General features: G+C 36.1%; 3 protein-coding genes and 1 pseudogene across 7 annotated transcripts; 2 read left to right on the forward strand and 2 right to left on the reverse strand.

Annotated features, from left to right (window-relative positions):
* Positions 1–21: 21 nt before the first annotated feature.
* LOC145585977 (putative sarcosine oxidase pseudogene) lies at positions 22–2,333 on the reverse strand (annotated as a pseudogene). The gene is made up of 2 exons (XR_014100768.1): positions 2,088–2,333; positions 22–1,473 (listed from the first exon to the last, which is right to left on the reverse strand). The product of XR_014100768.1 is annotated as a putative sarcosine oxidase pseudogene (transcript).
* Positions 2,334–2,925: 592 nt separating this feature from the next.
* Positions 2,926–6,573, forward strand: LOC145585978 (serine/arginine-rich splicing factor RSZ22A-like). Of its 2 annotated transcripts, XR_014100769.1 has the most exons (7): positions 2,926–3,081; positions 3,280–3,385; positions 3,498–3,586; positions 4,336–4,561; positions 4,724–4,843; positions 5,199–5,908; positions 5,988–6,573. XR_014100769.1 is itself a non-coding variant. In XM_081642668.1 (6 exons), the coding sequence occupies exons 2-6, from the start codon at positions 3,297–3,299 to the stop codon at positions 5,233–5,235; spliced, it is 561 nt and encodes a 186-aa protein (XP_081498794.1). In that variant the 5' UTR covers positions 2,926–3,081; positions 3,280–3,296; the 3' UTR covers positions 5,236–6,573. The 2 variants fall into 2 exon arrangements, 1 of the variants encoding a protein (XP_081498794.1); XM_081642668.1 differs by having other exon boundaries at positions 5,199–6,573.
* A 2,370-nt stretch (positions 6,574–8,943) lies between these two features.
* LOC145585979 (putative cyclic nucleotide-gated ion channel 14) lies at positions 8,944–12,864 on the forward strand. The gene is made up of 7 exons (XM_081642669.1): positions 8,944–9,398; positions 9,492–10,125; positions 10,315–10,527; positions 10,629–10,933; positions 11,031–11,142; positions 11,461–11,697; positions 11,916–12,864. The coding sequence occupies exons 1-7, from the start codon at positions 9,370–9,372 to the stop codon at positions 12,663–12,665; spliced, it is 2,280 nt and encodes a 759-aa protein (XP_081498795.1). The 5' UTR covers positions 8,944–9,369; the 3' UTR covers positions 12,666–12,864.
* A 353-nt stretch (positions 12,865–13,217) lies between these two features.
* LOC145585980 (UDP-galactose/UDP-glucose transporter 7-like) lies at positions 13,218–17,516 on the reverse strand. 3 transcript variants are annotated; one of them, XM_081642671.1, is made up of 7 exons: positions 17,035–17,516; positions 15,922–16,027; positions 15,552–15,797; positions 14,514–14,624; positions 14,252–14,410; positions 13,779–13,922; positions 13,218–13,613 (listed from the first exon to the last, which is right to left on the reverse strand). In XM_081642671.1, the coding sequence occupies exons 1-7, from the start codon at positions 17,073–17,075 to the stop codon at positions 13,449–13,451; spliced, it is 972 nt and encodes a 323-aa protein (XP_081498797.1). In that variant the 5' UTR covers positions 17,076–17,516; the 3' UTR covers positions 13,218–13,448. The 3 variants fall into 3 exon arrangements, with proteins under 3 accessions (XP_081498797.1, XP_081498796.1, XP_081498798.1); XM_081642670.1 differs by lacking the exon at positions 17,035–17,516 and adding an exon at positions 16,373–16,463; XM_081642672.1 differs by lacking the exon at positions 17,035–17,516 and adding an exon at positions 16,119–16,449.
* Between the last annotated feature and the right edge of the window lie 4,136 nt (positions 17,517–21,652).

A 21,652-nucleotide genomic window follows, 5' to 3' on the forward strand; every position in this document is an offset into this window, starting at 1 on the left:
TCAGTTTTATGTATCTGTAGGATTCTTTGATATTTTACATAGAAAAGATACTTCATTTGCCCACAAAGCCACAACAAATAGACAAGTACTCGAAGGCTAAGACAATACATTAAACTATTCAAGCAACTGTTTGCTGCTTACTACTATACTAGTCACAAACACACGCACACCTTAAGCCTAGTACAAGGGTCTAAAGTAAATGAAATCAAATACATCATCAAGTCATAGCTTGGAAGTGCCCACTTGTACTGCAAACTCCTTGATGTTACCTTTAGGATTCTCGTCGAACCTGGCTAGCTTGAAGTGCTCCATCTCTACCCCTTTGGCTTCTCCTAGGAGCACCAAGTCTGCCACCACCCTCCCTATTACCGGACCCATCTTGAATCCATGTCCGGAAAACCCCCCCGCAATGACCACATTTTTCCCAAACTCGCCTCCTAAGAAGTCTATCACATAATCTTCGTCTGGGGTCATTGAATACATGCAGGATTGTGATGAGACTGGACGGTCATGCTCAACCCGACCTCCAAATCTCTCTTTGACCCACAACTTCAGAAGGTCCATTAACTCTGGATCTGGGATCCATGTTCGTTTATCTGGGTCGCAGAATCGCCCTCCATGTACACCGACCTTGATTAAACTAGGATACTCCAAAGAAGGGGTACCATAGATATAAGGGCTCCCATATCCAGCAAAGGAAGGAAACCTCCCATCTATTGAAAAGTCCCTTTCATACTCTTCCTTAATCCTCCAGTAGCATATGGTAGTTTCCAAAGGCTGAATGGGAACCTCACGCCCCGTAACTGCCTTCACTAACTTGTTCATCCATGCACCTGCAGCGACGACACATTTTCTGCCATAAAATTTCTCCCCTGTGGCTGTGGAAACCACTATGCAACCACTTCCCATGTCTCTGCTTATGTCAACGACCTTCATGTTGTCTTTGAGAATGGCACCGTTTAGGAGGGCAAGGGTTTGAAACATACACACAGCTTTGGTTGGCTTGATCACACCCGCACCTCTACTAACAACCCCAATCCAATCCTCAGGCACAGTCACCCCTCCAGAGAACTCTTGAGTGACTTGGTTGTGGTCAAGCACCCGAAAATCAACTGAGTTGGACTGACAGCTACGAATGACAGCCTGAAGAGAGCGATCATTGGCTTTACCGATGTCAAGCTGATTAGTAGGGTAAAGGACCCTATATCCAACCTGCGATTGAGCCTCCTCCCAGAGCTTGGAAGACTCGAGGACCATGGAAGAGTAATAAGGCTCAGGGTAGGTGACCCGAATGGTTCGGGACTCACCATGGGAGGAACCCCTGTTGTGCAGGAAGTCGAACTGGTCTAGCAGTAGTGTGGAGTAGCCCCTCATTGAAGTTTGGTATGCAGTGCAGCTCCCCATAATCCCTCCTCCCACAACAATCACGTCCAGAACATGCTCAATTCCTGTTGTTCTGCTATCCATTTCACTCTATACAAATAGGCTAATTGATCACCACTTGATTGAAATGTAATTAACAAGACAAATTTATATCATAAGGTTAATTCAAACAGAACAAAAATTAATTTGCTTCCCAATTTTAAATAAAAATATCACCTTGATTAAGTAAGGGTAGTTTTGTTATTAAAGTAACAAAAATACATGTAAAATGTATTCAACTCGAAATATTAGTAGTAAAATCAACAACTAAACAATAAAACCAGGAATTAGTCTATACAATAGAAAAACACAAGGAATACATAATAAAAACCAATGAACTATGAACATACCCCCATCAACATTCAGGTTTTGTTATTCACTTATTCCAACCATTTATTTACACTTTAATCACCTGATTTATGGCTGGTTAATCTAGATGATGATAAAAATGAGGATTTGCTCTTTTCATTTATAATTCTTCCAAAATCAATGAACATGAATCAAATAAATCATTGATGGGCGAAAATAACAGAAACAAATTGACAAAGAGGGAGTAGTATGTAGTATAATATTCTGAAAACCGAAAACATAAAACAATACCAGAAACAAGAAAACTCAATTTTTAAGGTGAGAAAAGGATAGGAGAGTAGTTGGTTTAATCTTACCAGAGTAACAAGGGTGGATTGTAAGACGAAAAAAGGAGCACCGTCCAGTTGGATTATATGAAGCTCAAATCTGGAGAATGAAGAATGAAGAATGAAATAGAGGAGACAACTAAGTTTGATATTGACAATTGTATGAGTCAGTCAATCATTTGATATCCTATATTCAATATTCATAAGATTCCCTTGTTTGGATTCATATAAATTACTGTACAATAATAGTCCCTCCTTTTTCACGAGCTAAACTTATACTCACTATTACATACATCCCACGTCACATCCAGCTATGATATTATTCATAGGTTTTATCCACCACCATCATATTACATGTTTTGGATTTCGATTTTGCTTTCTTTCCTGTCATTTGGATTAGATATTTAGATTTGGAGACTACTACAATCTTCTTTTCACGCACCTAACCTCATCATACATTATCACGTGAGATTTTATATTTATCCTTCCGTATATAATTTAAATAAATATACGTAGTATATAATTTCAATGGCTTAATAGCAACACAAAACATCATAACATATTACTTTGTGAATCTAAGTTCGGTAGAATTGAGTAGTAAATATATCGTCAGTCATATTGGGATAGGCCCTTATTCCTTAAAACTAGTTAGGCTCATTATATGATTAAGCCTACTCGATACATGTTGTGTTAAAACATTAGAATGGGCGGTTTAAGGCTTTAAGCTCCCAGTGGCCAATCCCTCTCGCCACCATGCTTAAGTTAGATTTAACTTATCTTAGCATGATATGTCGGGGTTAAAGAATAGGGAGTAACGATTAGCTAGGGTCTAGGGGTAGAAAGGAGGGTATAAACGTAAATAAAGAAGGCAAAAGGACTTGGACTGAAAATACTAGTAGATAGAATCCTCGAATACTAAAACCCTAAAAACTGTAGGTTTCTTTCTCTTCTGGGTTTCAAATTTCCTTCGGAGAAAAGAACACAAGGACCCTTTGCTTTCGCCTCAGAATCTCTCTTCATTCAGGTACCCCTCTCTCTCTCTCTCTCCTTTGCTTCATTTTCGTTGAATTTGTTTGTTGAATTTCATCTTTCCGCCAGATCCAATTCCAAGGTTTTCTTCATCGTTTTCTCAAACCCTAATTCATCGTTTTCTCTTAATTTTGCTGAATTCTTAATCTTTGCTATTCAATTGATCTGACTTTGTCTAACATGTTGCTGTTAGGTGTTTAATTCTGCACAATGTCGCGTGTATATGTTGGAAACTTGGATCCACGGGTCACTGAGCGAGAACTCGAAGACGAGTTTCGCGTTTTCGGAGTTATTCGAAGGTCAGCCTTCTTAAATTGGATCTTTAGTAACGATTCAGCTTTTTATTCGGATTTCTTTGAGTAATATCAGCTAGTTGTTTCCTAATTTCTTGAAAATTGGGTTGATTTGCAGTGTTTGGGTTGCTCGGAGACCTCCAGGCTATGCTTTCATTGATTTCGATGATACCAGGGACGCCAAAGATGCCATTCATTCTCTGGATGGTATTTTCTTTTCATTTTTATAAAGAGTCTATGATTTTTTTGTTTAATGTATGGTTTTTCCGTGCACTCGAGTATGGTGTTGTTGATCTTTCTTGTTAGCCTTCTTTCGTGTTGCCGTCCTATGTCCTTCATTGCTTCAATAGATGTGTGTCATGATTTGTTGTAATTGTATACCCAATTTCTTTGCAGCAATTATGAGATGGAATATGCCAGAGAAATTTAAAAGACAGTGACTTTTTACCCTCTCTAGAAAGAATCAACAGATTTAAGTGTTATACAGTATTGATCATTTGACTGTTAAGTGTTAAGGGTCCAATAAAGTATAAACATATAAGTGATATTTATTGGAAGATAGCCTTTTTCCATTGCCCATCTCTTGGAAGTTATTTTCTCAAGGTTGAATTTCATATATTTAATTATGATTTATTTTGTCATTAGAATCAGTATTGTCATCTGTACAGTACCATAGCAAAGCAAAGCTAGTGGTGTGTGTATGAATCTTTATGTAAATCCTTGTGGAGGCCTTTTAGCTTGTTGATGAAGTAAATGTTAACCTTTTCTGAATGAAATTGTCTGGTGTCTTTGTATTGAGCACTGGGGCATTGGTTTATACTCTGCGGACAGTTTTCATTCTACGTTTTGTTTTAAATGTTGTAGTTAAATTAATTTAGCTTAGTGATTTAGTCGCTATTACTATAGCATATTCTCTTCTTTTCTTATCGTGCTCTTTTTCCTCCCTCTTTCCCCAGGTAAAAATGGCTGGAGAGTTGAGCTTTCTCATAATTCTAGAGGTGGGGGTGGAGGTCGTGGTGGTGGGAGAGGCGGAGGAAGAGGTGGATCTGATTTGAAGTGCTATGAGTGTGGTGAGCCTGGTCACTTTGCTCGTGAATGTCGTTTACGTGTTGGTGGTGGAGGAGGGGGGAGGCGACGCAGCCGCAGTCCAAGATACAGGAGGAGCCCAAGTTATGGCAGAAGGTATGGTCATCAAATTTACCAGTATCAATGTCTAAGCTGCCCTCCATCTTCTGCAATGATATTTATTTAATTATGTCTTTATTTTTGGGATGGGGATCAGCACTTTATTAGATTGACATATAATTGCCGGTTACAAATTGTACTTTTTTTTTTTCCCCGCAGGAGCTACAGTCCACGTGGTAGGTCTCCACCTCCACGCCGTCGTAGCCCCTCACCCCGTGGAAGAAGCTACAGCAGGTCACCTCCATATCGTGCTCGTGAAGAACTGCCTTACGCAAATGGGTATAAAATTTACTTGTTTCGAAGAGTTGTCTTCTTTCTGCTTTATATGCTGGCTAACTGCTACTTTTTTGTCTTTAGAATTCAGACCTTTCACCTATCTCATTCTGTCGTGCAATGTTTTAAATATTATTGGACATACCTTTTTTTTTTTTTTTTAACCTTTATACCCTGTTATTAAGGAACAGATTGTGTATACGTTTTAGGTTAACCCTTGTTGTCTTAGCCTGTGATGTGTTGTGGAATGTCATATTGGTTTTGGTGGATCATGTTTAAGAGCGAAGTTGTGCACATTTCACTCAATATAAAAGATTAAGGCGAAATTTATGTCTACTTAAACCTTGTATCTTTCATGCAGAAATGGTGTCAGGGAGCGACGTCGGAGCAGGAGCTGATTGGGGTAGTTTACTATGAAAATACTGATATTAAGTCTTTAGTATGCTTGGACATCATTCAACTCTGTTTAAAGCTGGGTGCTGCCTGCAACCACAAATCTTGGATTTGGTTAAGTTCTTATCTTACTGTGTTGATTAGTATTTTTTATGTTGCGTATAGAGGCAATCTGTTTCAAACTCAATGAATTGGTGCTTGTTAGTGTTAACAATTTGCTAGTACATTGCAAAATTGGCTAAGTTTTGTACTGTTTTCTTGTGTCGAGGTTGTCTTCATGGTTCTGCTACATTGGTAGTGTGCCTCTTCTGCTTCTGCGTCATTGGTTTTCTGCTTCTGCATCATTGGTTTTCTGCTTCTACACTTCCCTGTGGTTTTGTTGCTCGCTGCCTTCCCCAGGATCTTCAATTTTGAATTATTGTGGATCCCGGCTGGCTTCATCACTTGGAAAAGCCTGCTTAATTGAATCTCGGCAGCATGATGCATCTCCCTCCCCCTGGTTTTGTGCCTTGCTGTCTTCCCTAGGATCTTCAATTTTGATTAGTTGTGGATCCCAGCTGCCTTCGTCAAAGCTTACTTGATTGAATCTCACCAGCATGATGCATCTCCCTCATACATTATTACAACTTTTTTTTGTTTTTGCCTGGATAGACAAGCTGCTTGTTACTCTTCTGGCAGGTACAAGCATATAAGAAGTTGAGGTTTTTCAGGACCTAATTGTTTCAGTTGTCCTTATTAATTGGGTTTCCATGAGTAGGTTATTTAAAGTACGACGACCAAGTTGTGGAGCAAGTGGCAACTTTGGGGGTTCTGTTGCTTCGTAGGCTCATTGCTTCAGTTTTTTTCCCTATGCTTGGGTTGGGTATAGAGAGGTTGTTGGGGGGGGTGGGGGGGTTGCTGTAGTTGTTGAATGTGAGTCTCTTTTTCCACTTCACAAAAGTGTACTGCCTCCCATAGTGTGCACAATATCGATATTGTGCTATGAAAAGAGGTGACTGCAAGAATTAGTGAACAATAACTATTTTTTCAAAGATTTGAGGCATGAATTTCCTACAGAGTTTAGTGATTTTCCTGGACCTTTTCTATTGTTTTAGTTTGGTGCCATGGCGTTGGTGGCTAGTTTAAGGGTATGCTTGGGTCAGAAATTATGTTGTTGATGGACTTCACCTGGAGCTGGTTAGTGGTTTTGTTTTGAAAGAACTCTTGTTGCATTTTGGTTTTGTTTTCCTATCTAATTGTTGGAAAAAACTCCAAAATGTAGCTATTAACTAAATTTCAGTTGTATATCTCAGATTTTATTTGGACATGCTTTTAATTGATATTCTGGGAACAATTATTCACGATTTGATGATCATAGTGTTTGAAATGGTTAGCAATGTTGATGGTTTACCATTAGTTCCTCATGAGATGCTAAGGGGGTATGTGCAGTGTCCATTAGGTTTTATGTTTTAGTGTATTTTGGATGTGGTTCGCGTCTTGGGTGGTGTTAAATAATCATTATACATAATTCCCAGCAGCTTAATTGTTGTATGTGTTATACATGGCAATCAAAGACAATTGCTGCTGTACTCTTTTGTTATTAGTTTTTTAATTTTTAAATTTTTTTTTTTTTAATTTTTGGCAATGGTGCTTTTGACCCAGAAGCTGCTTTTATTATTGTGATCCAAAATATGTGAAAAGGGATCTCTATTGTTCGTGTGAGTAGTACAGATAGACATTTTGGTATTGTGAAGGGTAGGGAAATGCCCTGTATCATGCGAGGCTGAGACTGTTTAGGTTATATCTTGTGCTCTCCATAAGTTGAAATCTGATTTTTGGGGAACTTTTATAAGCAGCAAATGTCCTGTTGGTTGTAATGTCTTGCTGAAAGCTCTGCTTTTGGTGGTCCTAGTCCTATCTTGGCTGAATGCTCGATTACCATATTAGGTGTTTCACAATTCGTGCTCTATGTTATGATACTTTGACAAGCTGGTTTGAGCATGACATCAAATGTCTTCTTCTGGATTGAGGCAACTGGCGGCTTAGTTTGTTCAATACGTGTACTTGTTGCCAATTACGATTTGTAATCTGGTTTCCGTTACATCTTTGGATTATTACATAGTATAATTATTCCATTATATATTCTATTTTTCTAAGTCTTACATTACTCGATCTTTTCATTTAAAGAATGTGAATATACCCATCCTTTAAAAGAAAAAGAAAAAAAAAAAAATTTGATATGTCATGAACTCATGATTGCCATGTAGGTGTGTGTGTTCAGCGGTGGGTCATCGTTATATTAACTTGGTGAGTTGTAAGGGTATTCTAATGAACAAGTGCTGGATGTGGTTACTACAAATTTTTATTTTTATTTATTATTATTTTTTTTAAAATAACCTTTTTGGGACATATCTTCAAATACTACTAAAGCCTCTACAAGTGCTGTCCTCTTTTTCTCACTAGACTAAATTTTAATGACATGATAGAAATAATAGTTACAAGTATAAACCGTTACTGTAGAGATATTACATCTTTCATATTTTAAACACATCTTATAATAGTATTTGTGATTATTAAACTTAAGATGAAGTATGAGTTCTATATTAAAACACATCTTTTTATTTATTTATTTATTTTTTTGACGAATTAAAACAATAATTTTAATATCGAATGTAGAACTTAAAATGGTTTATTATACATGAGAAACCCAATACAATGAGCTGTGTTGGTATTATGAGCACGTGATTACATTGAATTCCAATAATGTCAAGTGATATATTTATTTATCAAATCATCGTACTCTGAAATTAGATATTTAGGGAATTCATGTGTATAATGTATTGTATATTTACTGCCTTATCTCGTTGGACACATTCAATCACTTCATTAATTCTTTTGAAGCTTTTGTTTGTTGTGACCCTAGTTCAAGTACCAATCATCATTAATCCTTATCACAAATATTGAATAAAAGAAGCCGTGTACATCTTGTTAGTCTGACTAAGTATAATTTATTGACTATATTTTATTTATAAAGTCACAATTAAGTTCGGGATCTGATTCACCTATATAAGCATAATATAAATTTTACAAGCTTGATTTGCGTAATCAACCCTTATGGCACATGTGCTAGCTGGGTACTCAAAACCAAATAACACAATACTATTATGCTCTCAGATTTCTCTTTAGTGTCTAAAGTAGAATCCATCCATCTGGACCACGCCTTACCTAGTCCTCACGTTCATTATCATAATATTATAGACTAGTAATTAATATTTTTAATTTTTGTATTGAAATAGTCAATTACTAACTCATCAAATTTTAAAAATATCGGCAGTATTAAAATACGGAGTATTTTAAATTTATTTTACCAGTATACATCAAAGGTTATTACGGAGTACAATTTTTTAGTAGAGTAGCACATTGAAGACCGTAGAGTAAGGCCTTGTTCTCTTCACCTTAAAAAAATGTTATTAAGTAAAAATAATTTTAGTTCGGTAAATAATTTCAGTTCAGTAAAAATAAGTCCATTTCAGTAAAATTCAGTTTTCTTAAAAAAGAATTATAATAGAAAATCAGTAAAAATAATTTCAGTTCAGTAAAATTAAGTTCAGTTCAGTAAAAATAAGTTCAGTTCAGCAAAATTAAGGTGAATCAAACCAGGCCTAACAAATGATGCAACTACGAGTAATTAATCACGGATGAATAATAATACTATTATTGGTGTTCACGTCTTCAACCAGTAGTTCCCCACCTTTCTTTCAACAACTGACAAAGAACAGGTAACAGCCATCTGAGCTGTACTCAGTCTCTTCTTTGTTTCGTGTGTGTGAATGTGTTTTTTTTTTAATTAAAATTTTAATTATTCTTCTGACTTAGCTGCCAGCTTTCCCTTAAGCTGATTGTAGTCATAAACTCATACCATTGTTCCTTGGAAAAACTTTGGTGTTTTTTTGTTTTGTTGAGGAAAGTCAACTGATGCAAAATCTCAAATCAAAAACAAATACTCCTAATCTTGTTTCATTTCATCCCTTTTTTTTTTTTTTTTTTTTTTTTTGTTTGGCCTTTTCTACAAGAATTTCTTACAAGAAGAAGTTAATTTTGATTTAATCCTGTTTGAGTTTCCATGAATTTGACTCATATAATCATCTCAAGTTATAAGCATGGATTCCAAAAGGCATAAGCAAGTAAGGTAATCAATTAATGCTTCTATCTAATTTATGTCAAATCAATGTAGTTTAATCTGTGCCAGTTACCTTATAGATTGATTTCATGTTTTTGGCAGTTTTTATGAAAATGGAAAGCAGAGTTTCAACAATAGTTATTCTTCATGGGGAAGAAATGACTCATTCAGATCAGAAAAATCATCAAATACAGCAGCTTCATCAACATACATACAGACTACTCCTTTACTTAGCAGTCGTGTCGGGTTTGGAAGCATTAACAGAATAGGGAGTGGCATTAACAGAATAGGGGGAGCTTTCAAGCTGCCTACATTCAGAGCTTTTTCGAGAAATGGCGGTGATGGACCTTGGAAACAAGATGAATCATGGTGGAACAGGACTTTGGATCCCTCAAGTGAGGTGGTCTTAATATGGAACCGTATTTTCCTGGTTGCGTGTCTTGTGGCACTCTTTGTTGATCCCTTGTTCTTTTACCTTCCCGAAGTAGATAAACCCAATGGTTCTTTCTGTATGTCAAGGAATGTGCCCTTGGGTGCTGTTGTCACCTTTGTTCGTACTGTCGCCGACATTCTATACATGTTACATGTGGTTGTGAGGTTCCGCACAGCTTTTGTAGCACCTAGCTCTCGGGTCTTTGGAAGAGGGGAACTTGTAAGAGATAGAAAGGAAATTTCAAGGAGGTATATCAGATCAGGTTTCTTCATCGATCTCATTGCAGCATTGCCTCTTCCACAGGTATTGTTTCTTTTATTAGTTCGATTTTTTGCCTGTCTAGTTAATGCTGAAAGGATGGTGGAATGGTAAGAGGCTTTGTGTGAAATTATGCGAGTTTTTAGATATCTTAATGTAAGAGCTTGTTTGAGGAAAACTGTATATATATATATATATATATATATATATATATTTTTTTTTTTTTTCCTGCAGATTGTGATATGGTTTGTTATACCAGCAATTAAGCTCTCTAAATCAAGAAGCACCTATAATGCGCTACAATTGATTGTTTTCATCCAATATATCCCGCGATTTTATCTGATTTTTCCACTGAGTGCTGAGATTATCAAGTCTGCTGGTGATGTCACCAAAACAGCTTGGGCTGGAGCTGCTTATAATCTGATGTTCTACATGTTGGCTAGTCATGTAAGAAACTGATCCCTTTAAGCGAAAGACAAGTTATAGTCTCAAATCTTAAAGAAATGCTTATGGTGATAGTTTTGAAATGGTTGGTTTCTTTCCTGTAGATCCTTGGGGCAGCTTGGTATCTTGTGTCTGTAGAAAGGTATTCAGCATGTTGGAAATCAGCCTGTAGACATGAAAAATCTCCTGCTGAATGCCGTCTCAAATACTTGGATTGCAGTACTAAAGATGATAGAGATCGTATTGTTTGGGCAAATAGCACACAAGTGTTTTCTCTGTGTGATCCTAACAACACGAATAGCACTTTTGAATATGGGATATTCATTAATGCAATGCTAAAAGATGTTGTCTCTGATAATTTCATGGACAAGTATTTCTATTGTTTATGGTGGGGCTTACAACAGTTGAGGTAACTAAATTGCTTCATTCATGTTAAGGTTTTAGTTTCCTTGAATGTAAGAGTGCAGCTTTTTTTAACATGGATATGTAATATCTATGTTTTGCAGTTCATATGGCCAGAATTTGGAATCAAGCACATTTGCCTGGGAAACCACATTTTGCATATTTATTTCCATTGTTGGTCTGGTTCTGTTTTCTCTCTTAATCGGTAACATGCAGGTAAGGAACCTTGGTTTACCAGTCATATAAGAAGCTATCTTCCTTGCATTGTAGGCATGTCCCCTTGCAATTGTTGCATGGAACACTGTAGGGGAATTCACAGCCTTGGGCATGGGAAATGACTATTAAGTGCTTCTCGTTTACAGTAGAGAATTTGATGCTTAAAAATGTTGTAGAAATAAATCAAGATCAATTTCATACAGTTACTGGTTTTTAAGCATTTCTTTTCTTACCCTTAATTTATCCATCAACTCCTTTTAGTGAATAACATGGAATTACTCTGATATATGCTTGGGAAACTGCAATTTTAATATGTAGACTTATCTGCAATCCATCACCTTGAGGCTTGAGGAATGGAGGCTTAAGAGGCGTGACACTGAGGAGTGGATGAAACATCGACAGCTCCCTCAGCACCTGCGAGTTAGAGTGAGGCGGTTTGTTCAGTACAAGTGGATGGCAACCCGAGGGGTCAATGAAGAAGCAATTCTGACTTCCTTGCCAATAGATCTACGACGTGATATCCAAAGCCATCTGTGCTTGGATCTTGTTCGACGAGTAAGTTTCTGTTACTTCTCAATTATCTGTGCAACATAATTTTCCAAAACTTATGTATTTCGGATCATTTATAGATTAGTGAAAAATTCTGTTTGAACCTGCAAGCCAATGCAGGGACATTATAGCTTAGAATTGACCCTTTAACATTCATACTGGAAGCTACTGTTTCAAAATCCAAAACTAGTCATGTACTAAAAAAGCATTTCCCTGCTTTTCAGGTCCCTTTTTTTGCTTCAATGGATCATCAACTACTGGATGCTATATGTGAGAGACTGAGATCTTCTCTAAATACAGCAGGCACTTTCATTGTTCGCGAGGGTGATCCTGTTACAGAAATGCTCTTTATTATAAGAGGGGAACTAGACAGCTCAACTACAAATGGAGGGCGTTCAGGGTTTTTCAATTCCATCTTATTAAGACCAGGGGACTTCTGTGGTGAAGAGCTTCTTGCTTGGGCCTTACTTCCAAATGCTTCTAATTTTCCGTCTTCCACTAGAACTGTTAAAGCACTAGAGGAAGTAGAAGCTTTTTCATTGCAAGCAGAAGACCTCAAATTCGTGGCAAACCAGTTTAGGCGTCTGCATAGTAAAAAGCTACAGCACACTTTCCGTTACTATTCTCATCACTGGCGAACATGGGGAGCCTGCTTTATTCAAGCTGCTTGGAGACGGTTTAAGAAGAGAAAGCTAGCTCAAAGCTTAAGCTCAAGGGAGTCATTCTCAGGTTCTTTAACTGCATCGAGTTCATTTTCCCAATATGATAATGTTGAGTTTGAAAGCCAAGAACAAGCTCCTGATGACAATAGTGGTGAAACAGCAACGCCATCTCAGGCTATACAACAGCTTGGAGTCACTCTTTTGGCAAAGAGATTTGCAGGCAATGCACGAAAAGGCGCACAAAGAAACAGGGATATTGATCTACCTAAGATGATGAAGCCTCAAGATCCTGACTTCTTTTCTGAGCCCTGAATACCAGCAATCAGATGTAATATAGGTCATGCAATCATTGCTCCTTAGTCCTTGCTGTCCAAAACCAGAAATATGTAGATGAACTTTACTTTTACCCCTCCTTTTTTGGGTGATATGTTACTTGACTATAGCTGTACATTTACATGTATTGTCCTAGTAAACCAAATTCGTAATTTTGACAGAATTTTCATTGAAGCAATCATTCTGCTCATTGACAACATGTACACAGAAGATGACGTTTTGTGCAATTGAATACTGAATTACACATTAACAAAAGTTCTAAAATTTGCAGTCCAATTTCTCGTCTTATTTTTCTTACATGTTTTGATTCTTTGTTGGAATAAATATATTGGCTTTTTGTAAAGTTAAGACCATCTTAATTCATAAGCATAAAAGCATTATGTTGTCCTGTCTTTCACAAGTCCTAAATTATACGAAATACTTTTATACAAGTACAATTTAAACATAAATCAGGTTCATATTTCAAATTCAGCACAATTTATTTTTGCCGTCCAAGTAGTCATACATGGAGGTTTTTCCAAATCACTAGTTTGCGGAGAAACTAAAAACACGCTAGGCCTTATCTTTTGATCTTTCAACATCTTATATTTCTTTTGGAGCAATGTGTAACAAATATATCTCTATTGCTGAGGTTCACATGGACGTATAAATTGAATGAAAATAATCATGCATGCCATCACCAAACAAAATAGTATCAAATGAAGGCAAAAAAAAAAAAAAAAAAAAAAAATAATAAAAAAAATAAAAAAAACTATAATCCTATTATTTTCGGTATGCCTCTGCATCAGGAATTGTCTTAGGTAACTTCTTTTTCTTCTCCTGGTATTTGGCGTAAGAATACCAAACGCCTCCTACCGTGTTGATGATCAATCCAGTCACATTCAGAGCATGTATTTCCACTCCTCCCAACAAGACAAATCCAAGGGTCTGAGCAGCAGAGAAAGAAGTTATATAAGCATACAGAATTTTAACCATCCAAATAAGCATAGATTACCCTTGGATCATGCAGCAACCAAGCACCCCCTCCCACAGAAAAAAGGTAACCAAGTATAGCTATTGCATTTCATAATCACATAGGGAATTGATTCATACCGTTGATCCAACACCTTTCAGAACCCCAACAATAGTGGTCGTCAAAGCAGAGTTGACTATCGTACAAAGGAACATGGTGAAGTTGAGAGCAATGCCCATGATAAGAGAAGCAGCAAGGATCACCAAAAATGACAGGGAGGAACTCTGATTCACAGTACAAAAATGTATTAATATAATCATTCTCATGAATTAAAAGCATTCTACAGATACCATCACCAAGAAGCAAAGAAATTTTTAATATATGCCATCACCAAAAACGATAAGCATGTCTGGTAATTTGCAGATTAATGATTGATGGTGTAGAAGTTCACAATACTCAATGATAATTGCTACGTGCTACTTACATTCTACTCGACTGCTTGAAGTTGAAAAGAACATTCAGATCCAAACAAATTGAAGTTTCATGGTACTAATCTGACTTTTAATTAGCTACAAAAATGACTTCAAAAACAAGGATGAGATTGATTATTTACCTTGCCAAACAACAAAGATAGTGAATCAGGAAACTCTTTTGTCGCTAAAATAAGAAACACAAGAACTGGAAGTGACAAAAAGCTGTTATAGAACATTATCTCCACTGATGAGAGTCCATCTTCTGCACCAGACTTCTCAACTAAGACTAGGTACATTGTCTGCATCCAGAAATAGCATTCTATTACACTCCAAACAAAAATGATGAAACTCACACAACAGTATGCATCTAAACATAGCATTGGCCATTAAGGAAATTATTACCTGAAACAAGACAGAAGTTAATGCCATGCTGTAACCAAAAAGGTCAAAGGAAAAATCTCCAAGTGCTGCAATAAGTACCCCAACAGCTGTTAAGATCACTGAAAGACTCACCTGAACGAAAACAAACGCCATATAGCTGTTAATATACATGATTATGTAGGGGAGTAGAGCATACATCAAAAAAAGTAAAACTTATGTTTTCATCCCAATGATAAACCAATGATAAAACCAATCATCACAGGGTGCAAGAGTCAAGAGGTTCATATAGTTACCCCCCCCCCCCCCCCCCCAACACACACAAAAAGAGAACTTTCTCCCATTAAAAACGAGGTCAAAGCCTAAACTCAATGTTACCCAACTTGGCAGGATACAATCCATATAACCGAGGATTTGGCAGTCTAATGCAATCAGCCTTGCCCTTATGTGCAGAAAGACACAGTTTCTTAGTCGAGCACAACTTCCTAAAAAAGGTCCTTCATACCTAACTATATCTTGTAATAACTCATATCTTAACACAGAAACATTTGGGGCTTGACACCTTTGCACAATTTTAGCTCTAATAGTATGCCTAAACATCAACAAGCAACTGTCATTTTCTCACTCCCACTAACCAGTAGCAACGTACATCAGTGAAAAAAATGCAGCATCCTGATCTAGGATATTTCCCCATTTGTGATGTGAAGAATCATTAGTTAAAAGTTAAAACCCATGAACCAAAGTTTATTCTCTAATCACTATAATTTGCAGTTTCACAATAGAGCATGATTTTAGATTGACTGAAGGCAAATTAAGGACTAGCCTCCTCTTTCCAAACTGCAGTGCTCTGTACAAAGATACGCATTGCAAATTTTTTAATTTTACTTTTTTACAAAACTCACTACTCTGTAAAATATTTTTATTTTATTTTCCCAGTAGTTAAGACTTTCTATTAGTGCTGAGGAACAAAAATGCATGTTATGACTCATCTTCAGTTACAACATTTTGCACAGAAGAATTTTGATAGATCTTTGCCGTGGAACTAGAATGGTAAGTGCAAACCTGTCTTGAAGGTCTTTTCTTCCCTGAAAAGAATCCAGCCACCAACACAGCAAGTGGTGTAAGTCGTTTGATCGCAATGTACATGGGTATATTAACTCCTTTCAAGCTTGCTAAAGCAAAGGCTACATTGGCATTGTAGAAAAGTGACACCCAAAGAAGCTTCTTAGCAGTATCCATGTTCAAAGCCTTGGCTTTTGTGTATCCCATCACACGACCGATGTGAATAAGCAGAGCAGTTGCCAATTGCTAGACATGAAACAAGCAAAAAAATCAAATTGAAAGAAATAAAACAAGACAAACTATTAGCTACGTACTAACGCTATGCTAAGGTTAAAAATTAGATGTTTAAAGAGTAAATTTAATCACGTACCTGGACTGTGAGGAGAGTCATCGAGTACGAGTATTCCATAAGGATTGCCTTGTTGAGGAAGACCATAGCCATTGAAGTAGCTCCATAAGATAAGGCAGCAATTAAACTGTAGTCAAGAGACACCAGTTGGCCATCAATTGTAAACACAAAGAAATATAACACACAATAACTTAACAATTGATCCCCAATAAACTTACTCCAAAACCTTAGCTACAACAAGATAATCTTCCTTACATACAAAGTACTTCGTATAATTTTAGCACAGTAGACGCACAGTATAGTGGAAACATGTACTTGAACAAAGGTGATAACGCAACACTCCACAAATAATCAAAATTATAAGTGAAAAGTATATGTGCGCTGCTTTAAGCAAAAGGTTTGCTGACTCCCTCAATTTACTAAATAATCAACAAAATGTACTCAAGTGAGTGGCTTAGTCCAATTCACTCACTAGATCACTATTATCGCGACCAATACAAAGGTGCTAAAAGACATGCCGCAGCAAATTCACATTTGTCACCATGACATAATTTCATTTCTCATTTGATGGTGCAGTTGCATTAAATGAAGTGTACACAAATTCAAGCCTTTTGCAAATTGCAACTTTCTGACAAAATATTGCTGATTTTGCAGCTTTTACTGTCCTATGACACAATCTACATTATAATCAACCTCACTTTATATTCTTTTACTTATTTTGGTATTGATTAGTGACTGACAGACAGTCTGACAGGTTCCCTCTGACTCCGATTCTGGGGGCCCACCATAAGTCCATAACCACTTACCACCGCCCCAACATTATAATGTGAATTAAAGGACAATGCATCTAATCACATACAATACTCACTACAGTAGTTTATCATAATTCACAATGTTAGGTACAACAACACAACTATATCACCACCAATTTAACAAAATATTTGAAAGATTTTGATCTGATAATCTATGATTAACACTAATTCATCTTTTGACATAACATGCATCACTTATGAACTACGAATATATCCAAACAAAAAAATAGAAATATATGCAATAAAGGCTGATCAAGTGACACCCAGATATCAAATAACCCAGAAATAACCAAAAGAAATTATAAGAAGAAATTATACGAACCTCAAATATTGAGTGGCCTCAATGTCCGGAAGAACTTCCATTGTTAATGGTGGATTAACCAAATCAATTAATTAAGCTTTCTTCTTAATTAATTGTAAGAGTGATCTCAATAGTTGATCTGACATGCAACTTCACAAATTGATCTGATAAAACCCAGGAATTGATTTACATGCCTTAATAAAATTTCACAAGACCCAGACTTTAATTTACATATTTGAATAGAAAAAATTGTAAGATTAAATTAAAACCCAGAATTTAGTTTACATGAAATATGTAGAAGAATTTGGAAGATTGAATAAAACCCAGAAGAAAAATGAAATTTTTTGTAGGATTAAAGGAGTGAAATAGGATTAGAAAACGTAGGGAGTGATGGTGTGAAGAAGGGAAGAACATAGATAATAAAGATAGGAAAAAGAGAATAAAAGAGATACAGGGGTCCTGAAATAATGGGTTCACAGATGATATAAAATTCCAAATCCCAATCTCAATGAAGAAAAATGCGTAAAAAAGAATAGCAGAGTGAGTAAACCGCGTTGATTCCTTCTCAAGTGTCAGCGTACCTCAACAGTTAACGGATCCGGGACCTACGTTAAGGTGGTCAGTCTCCTCACGAGTTGGGTAATACCAATGGGGTTGCTTGTCACGAGAAATTACAGACGGATGTGGGCCATGTCTTAGAACTGGCTATGCTAATGTACATCAACCATCGTCTCATAGTGTAGAAATTTGAAAGAATGGTTCAAACACAGCAGAAGGAGCATACGGCATACACGTAATTAAAGGTGGCTTGTGGGGCGAGTTGTGCATGACCCACTCTGTCGACCTAGCATCAACCAACACAACCCAATTTTGACAGGGGGTGTGTTAAGTGTCCAGTTTTCTCAACCTAACCCATTTCGATTTGTAAAACCTGACTTATTCGCACAATCTACCTGACACAGTCCATCAACACACCAATCTAATCCACCATACACATCAATCAATCCACTTATTTAATTAAATTTGAACTTGTCGCGTTGCAGGTGATACAATTGTGTTGTGTATAGGCTTCATTTTGAAAAGATCGACACGACTTCGACATAACATGACTATTTCATGTCCATTTCTAGACATGACTGCTAGATCACGAGGCACGCTGGCTTGACATGGTTCGAGCCTTTCTTTTCCACCCAACCCATGGAGGACACGTTTACATGCAAATATATAATGTATCTGTGACATTTTGTATATTAATCATACATATTAGTGTGATTTATTGTATATTGAAAAACTTCTGACGTGACTCGACACAATAAATATTGAAAAACTATTTTTTACATGTAGTAAGTGTAATTGTTAGCTTTTAAAAAAATCTGACAAAATGTTGTTAATTGGTAGTAACTTTTATATGAAACAATCTACAAAATCGTCTGCTTCCTTCTTTTTGTTTTACTTATTTCGGCATGATAGATTATTGGATGACTGACAAATGCTAGCCGACACCAATTCAACGACTACCAAGTGTCTCTACACTATGACAAATGCCACTAAGAGACTACCATTATCATTTCGTCATTTTCCGACTCATAGGGGTATGAAATTTTCATGAATTTGGAGTTCGAAATTATTGTTTAAGAAAATAAAAATTATTGAAAGTGAATTAGAATATTTGATAAGCTTTATATTGTCTATATAAGATCACTTGAGGTTTTTTCTATATAGCAACTCGGGGGCATTTTGTCAGTATATTATTATTGCCTACAATTAATCATGGAGTACGTGAATAAAACACTACACAACCACGAATCAATTTATCACTCTAAGTGTAGTAAAGGAACATGACTTTATTAGTATGTAAGGAGAAAAATTCTATCGGGCCTAAACCTCTCATAGGTCCTCCATAACCTGAGTTAGCGGGCTAGACACTGTGAGTGGAGGGATAGGATAAGAGAATCCTCACTTCAAAGTGCCTTTAATAGGGTTTAATCTCACAACCTTAAAATTGAGAGATAATAACCTTATGTCCTTACTGGTTACCACTAGTCCAAGTAAAATAGAGAACATCAATTTGCTTACACATGACCCCCTCTACCTGAGGTTCGTAATATCAAAAACAAAGTCCGATCGATTCCGTTCCCACGAGGCGCACACACTTGCAACCACCAACTAGTCACAAGTAGGATTGACCTTAACTATAGTTGTACATTTAATTGAATTGTCCTAGTAAACCAAATTCGTAATTTTGACAGAATTTTCATTGAAGCAATTATTCTGCTCTTTGAGAACATGTACACAGAAGACGTTGTAAGCTTTTGTTATATTGGAACAAAATGACCATACATTAATGGTAAAGATAATTTGATCAATTGTTTGAGTGCATGGGGAGTATAATATCTGGAAATTATTTCCTATTTATTATATTATGACTAGCTAAGGTTGATTAGTTGCCCATAAAATAGGAATGACACATTGGACTTCAATTTCTATTGGTAATTCTTCGAATACTTGCATATGCACCATAACATTATTATTAGCAATTTTAACCTGCATAGGATTATTAGAATATTTTCATAAGAATTCTGGAAATCAAGATCTTTTTCTAAAACATGTAGAACAACTACTATTAATGTATGCAAACAACTTCTATTTATGATATTTTATTATAAGTTTCCATTTGCATGTTTACTTCAACTTTATCATATCATCTTTATCATATGCTGGTTCACTCACATTTTTGGTCTTATATCCAATTACCTTTCTTTTTTCAATAATAGGATTATTTGGATCTTCGTTTATTTATAAATTAGAACACGAACCAATATATATGCTATGTCTAGCTAGTTTTTTTAAGGGTTTGTAGTTTCATATTTTTCTTTTAGCTTCTTTATTAAGGCAAGTAGCTCTTCTTCATCTTCTTTTAGCTTAGTTTTTCATTGACGTGTTTTTTCATCTTCATCATACTTGAGTTTTGTCTACTTAGACTTGGTGATCTAAGGCTTTGTTTGGATAACTAAGTGGGAGGGAAAAGAAGGGGAGGGTGATGAAGGGAGGGAAGAGAGAGGAAGGGGAGGGGAAAATGATGAGTTTTCCTTCTAAATCTCTCCATTGTTGGAGAGATCAATTTCTCACAAATTAATCCCTCCATTTCTCTCCCCTTCAATTCCCTTCATTTCTCATTTGTTATCCAAATGAAGGATACTCCATCCTTCCATTTCTCTTCCCTCTCTTTCCCCCCATTTTCTTTAATCCAAACATAGGGTAAGAGTCAGACTTCTTTGCATCCTAGTTAGGGTTCATAATTATCCCATGATGAAGGAATTCTGATTCATCAATTAACAACTTACTTGACTTATATTATTAAGAGCAGGATTCATACATAATGCTTTAAAAAAATTTCAATTCCAATTGTATTAGGATTTACCTTTATATGAGTAATTTTCTTCTTTGTTTCTTGAAAGATGAATCTACAGTGTTAACCAACTTATAGACTACCTTCCATCTTAATTGTAAGGGTCAAGTTCCTTTATGCATTTTTACTCCATCAGTTAATAGCTAAAAACTTTGAAGCATATGAATTTTCTAAGCTCACATAATATCTAGGTTCACATATATAGCTTACAATTCCTTGACTTAAATTACATGTAATACTGATAATTGTTTGATTATACATTTATTTATGTCTTATATTACAAACAAAGCTTAAACATTTGACATCTTTGCCTAAGTCTTGACATTTTTTTTTTTTTATCTTATGCTGGACTATCTTACACCAACATGGTGTTGGGATCAGATTTCCCCTTTATCAATTAATCAAAAGCCTTAATCCCATAAGAGGGGGTCGGCTACAAGAACCAAAAGTGATTATTATTACGCATGATGCAATGGAGTTCCAAGCTAACCGAGGATCTATGTTCGGTCAAATATTGAGTGTCCATAGGTACCACAGTTAAGGATTTTGGTGCGAAAGCAAGACAACCTATCTTTTGAGGGTCTTCGCTTTCGGATTGATCCAAGGGTTCGAACTTGATTTCGTGGCTTGATAGATTTAACATCTAAAATCGACCCTTATTGCCCCGAGCGTTTTCGGATCAATAAAACATAAATCCCTATGGTTAACCACGTACGTACAACATGTACTTGTGTGGCAAAAAAAAAGGTAAACTAATTCGACGTATTTTGGAGATTTCGAATCATGATATCCCCCAATACAGATTAATTACTCTAATCTAAGTAACCCAGAATTCTCCAAGCGTAGTTAGCTTTTTCTTTTTTTTTTTTTTTTTTTTTTGAGAGAGACAAATTGTCAGCCAAATTGTATACACATAAATACATAATCCATAAAAAAAATAAAAATAAAATATGTCAATGGTAAAATTACAGTGGTGCCCTTAATTACTCTTGCGTGTCGGTGTATTTTCTTCTTTCAATTTCCTATTTTCCTCCCATTTCATTTCTTAGTTTCAGAAAAACAAAAAATTCTCTCTATTCTACTCTTTTTTTTTTTTTTAAATCATTCTCTCTTTTCTACAGTTCTACTCACGCAACGAAGATCAAGTTCATCGATGGGTATCAAGTAAGACTTTCTACCTTCAAATTCAACATTTTTTATGATTTTTGATATTGTTCTTGATTATTTTAG

This window comes from Chenopodium album, chromosome 16 (assembly GCF_948465745.1).
Source record: "Chenopodium album chromosome 16, dcCheAlbu1.1, whole genome shotgun sequence".
Lineage (NCBI taxonomy): Eukaryota > Viridiplantae > Streptophyta > Magnoliopsida > Caryophyllales > Amaranthaceae > Chenopodium > Chenopodium album.

Excerpts from the sequence above, each read along its gene's own strand:
- LOC145585979 (XM_081642669.1), top strand. The coding sequence starts at position 9,370 with ATGGATTCCAAAAGGCATAAGCAAGTAAG. Across the intron at positions 10,126-10,314 it reads CAGCATTGCCTCTTCCACAG|ATTGTGATATGGTTTGTTAT; the intron begins GTATTGTTTCTT and ends TTTTTCCTGCAG. Across the intron at positions 11,698-11,915 it reads GCTTGGATCTTGTTCGACGA|GTCCCTTTTTTTGCTTCAAT; the intron begins GTAAGTTTCTGT and ends CCTGCTTTTCAG.
- LOC145585978 (XM_081642668.1), top strand. The coding sequence starts at position 3,297 with ATGTCGCGTGTATATGTTGGAAACTTGGATCCACGGGTCACTGAGCGA. Across the intron at positions 3,386-3,497 it reads GTTTTCGGAGTTATTCGAAG|TGTTTGGGTTGCTCGGAGAC; the intron begins GTCAGCCTTCTT and ends GTTGATTTGCAG. Across the intron at positions 4,562-4,723 it reads AGCCCAAGTTATGGCAGAAG|GAGCTACAGTCCACGTGGTA; the intron begins GTATGGTCATCA and ends TTTTCCCCGCAG.
- LOC145585980 (XM_081642670.1), bottom strand. The coding sequence starts at position 16,416 with ATGTCTTTTAGCACCTTTGTATTGGTCGCGATAATAGTGATCTA. Across the intron at positions 16,028-16,372 it reads GTCGCGATAATAGTGATCTA|TTTAATTGCTGCCTTATCTT; the intron begins GTGAGTGAATTG and ends TCTTGACTACAG. Across the intron at positions 13,614-13,778 it reads TGAAAGGTGTTGGATCAACG|ACCCTTGGATTTGTCTTGTT; the intron begins GTATGAATCAAT and ends TCTGCTGCTCAG.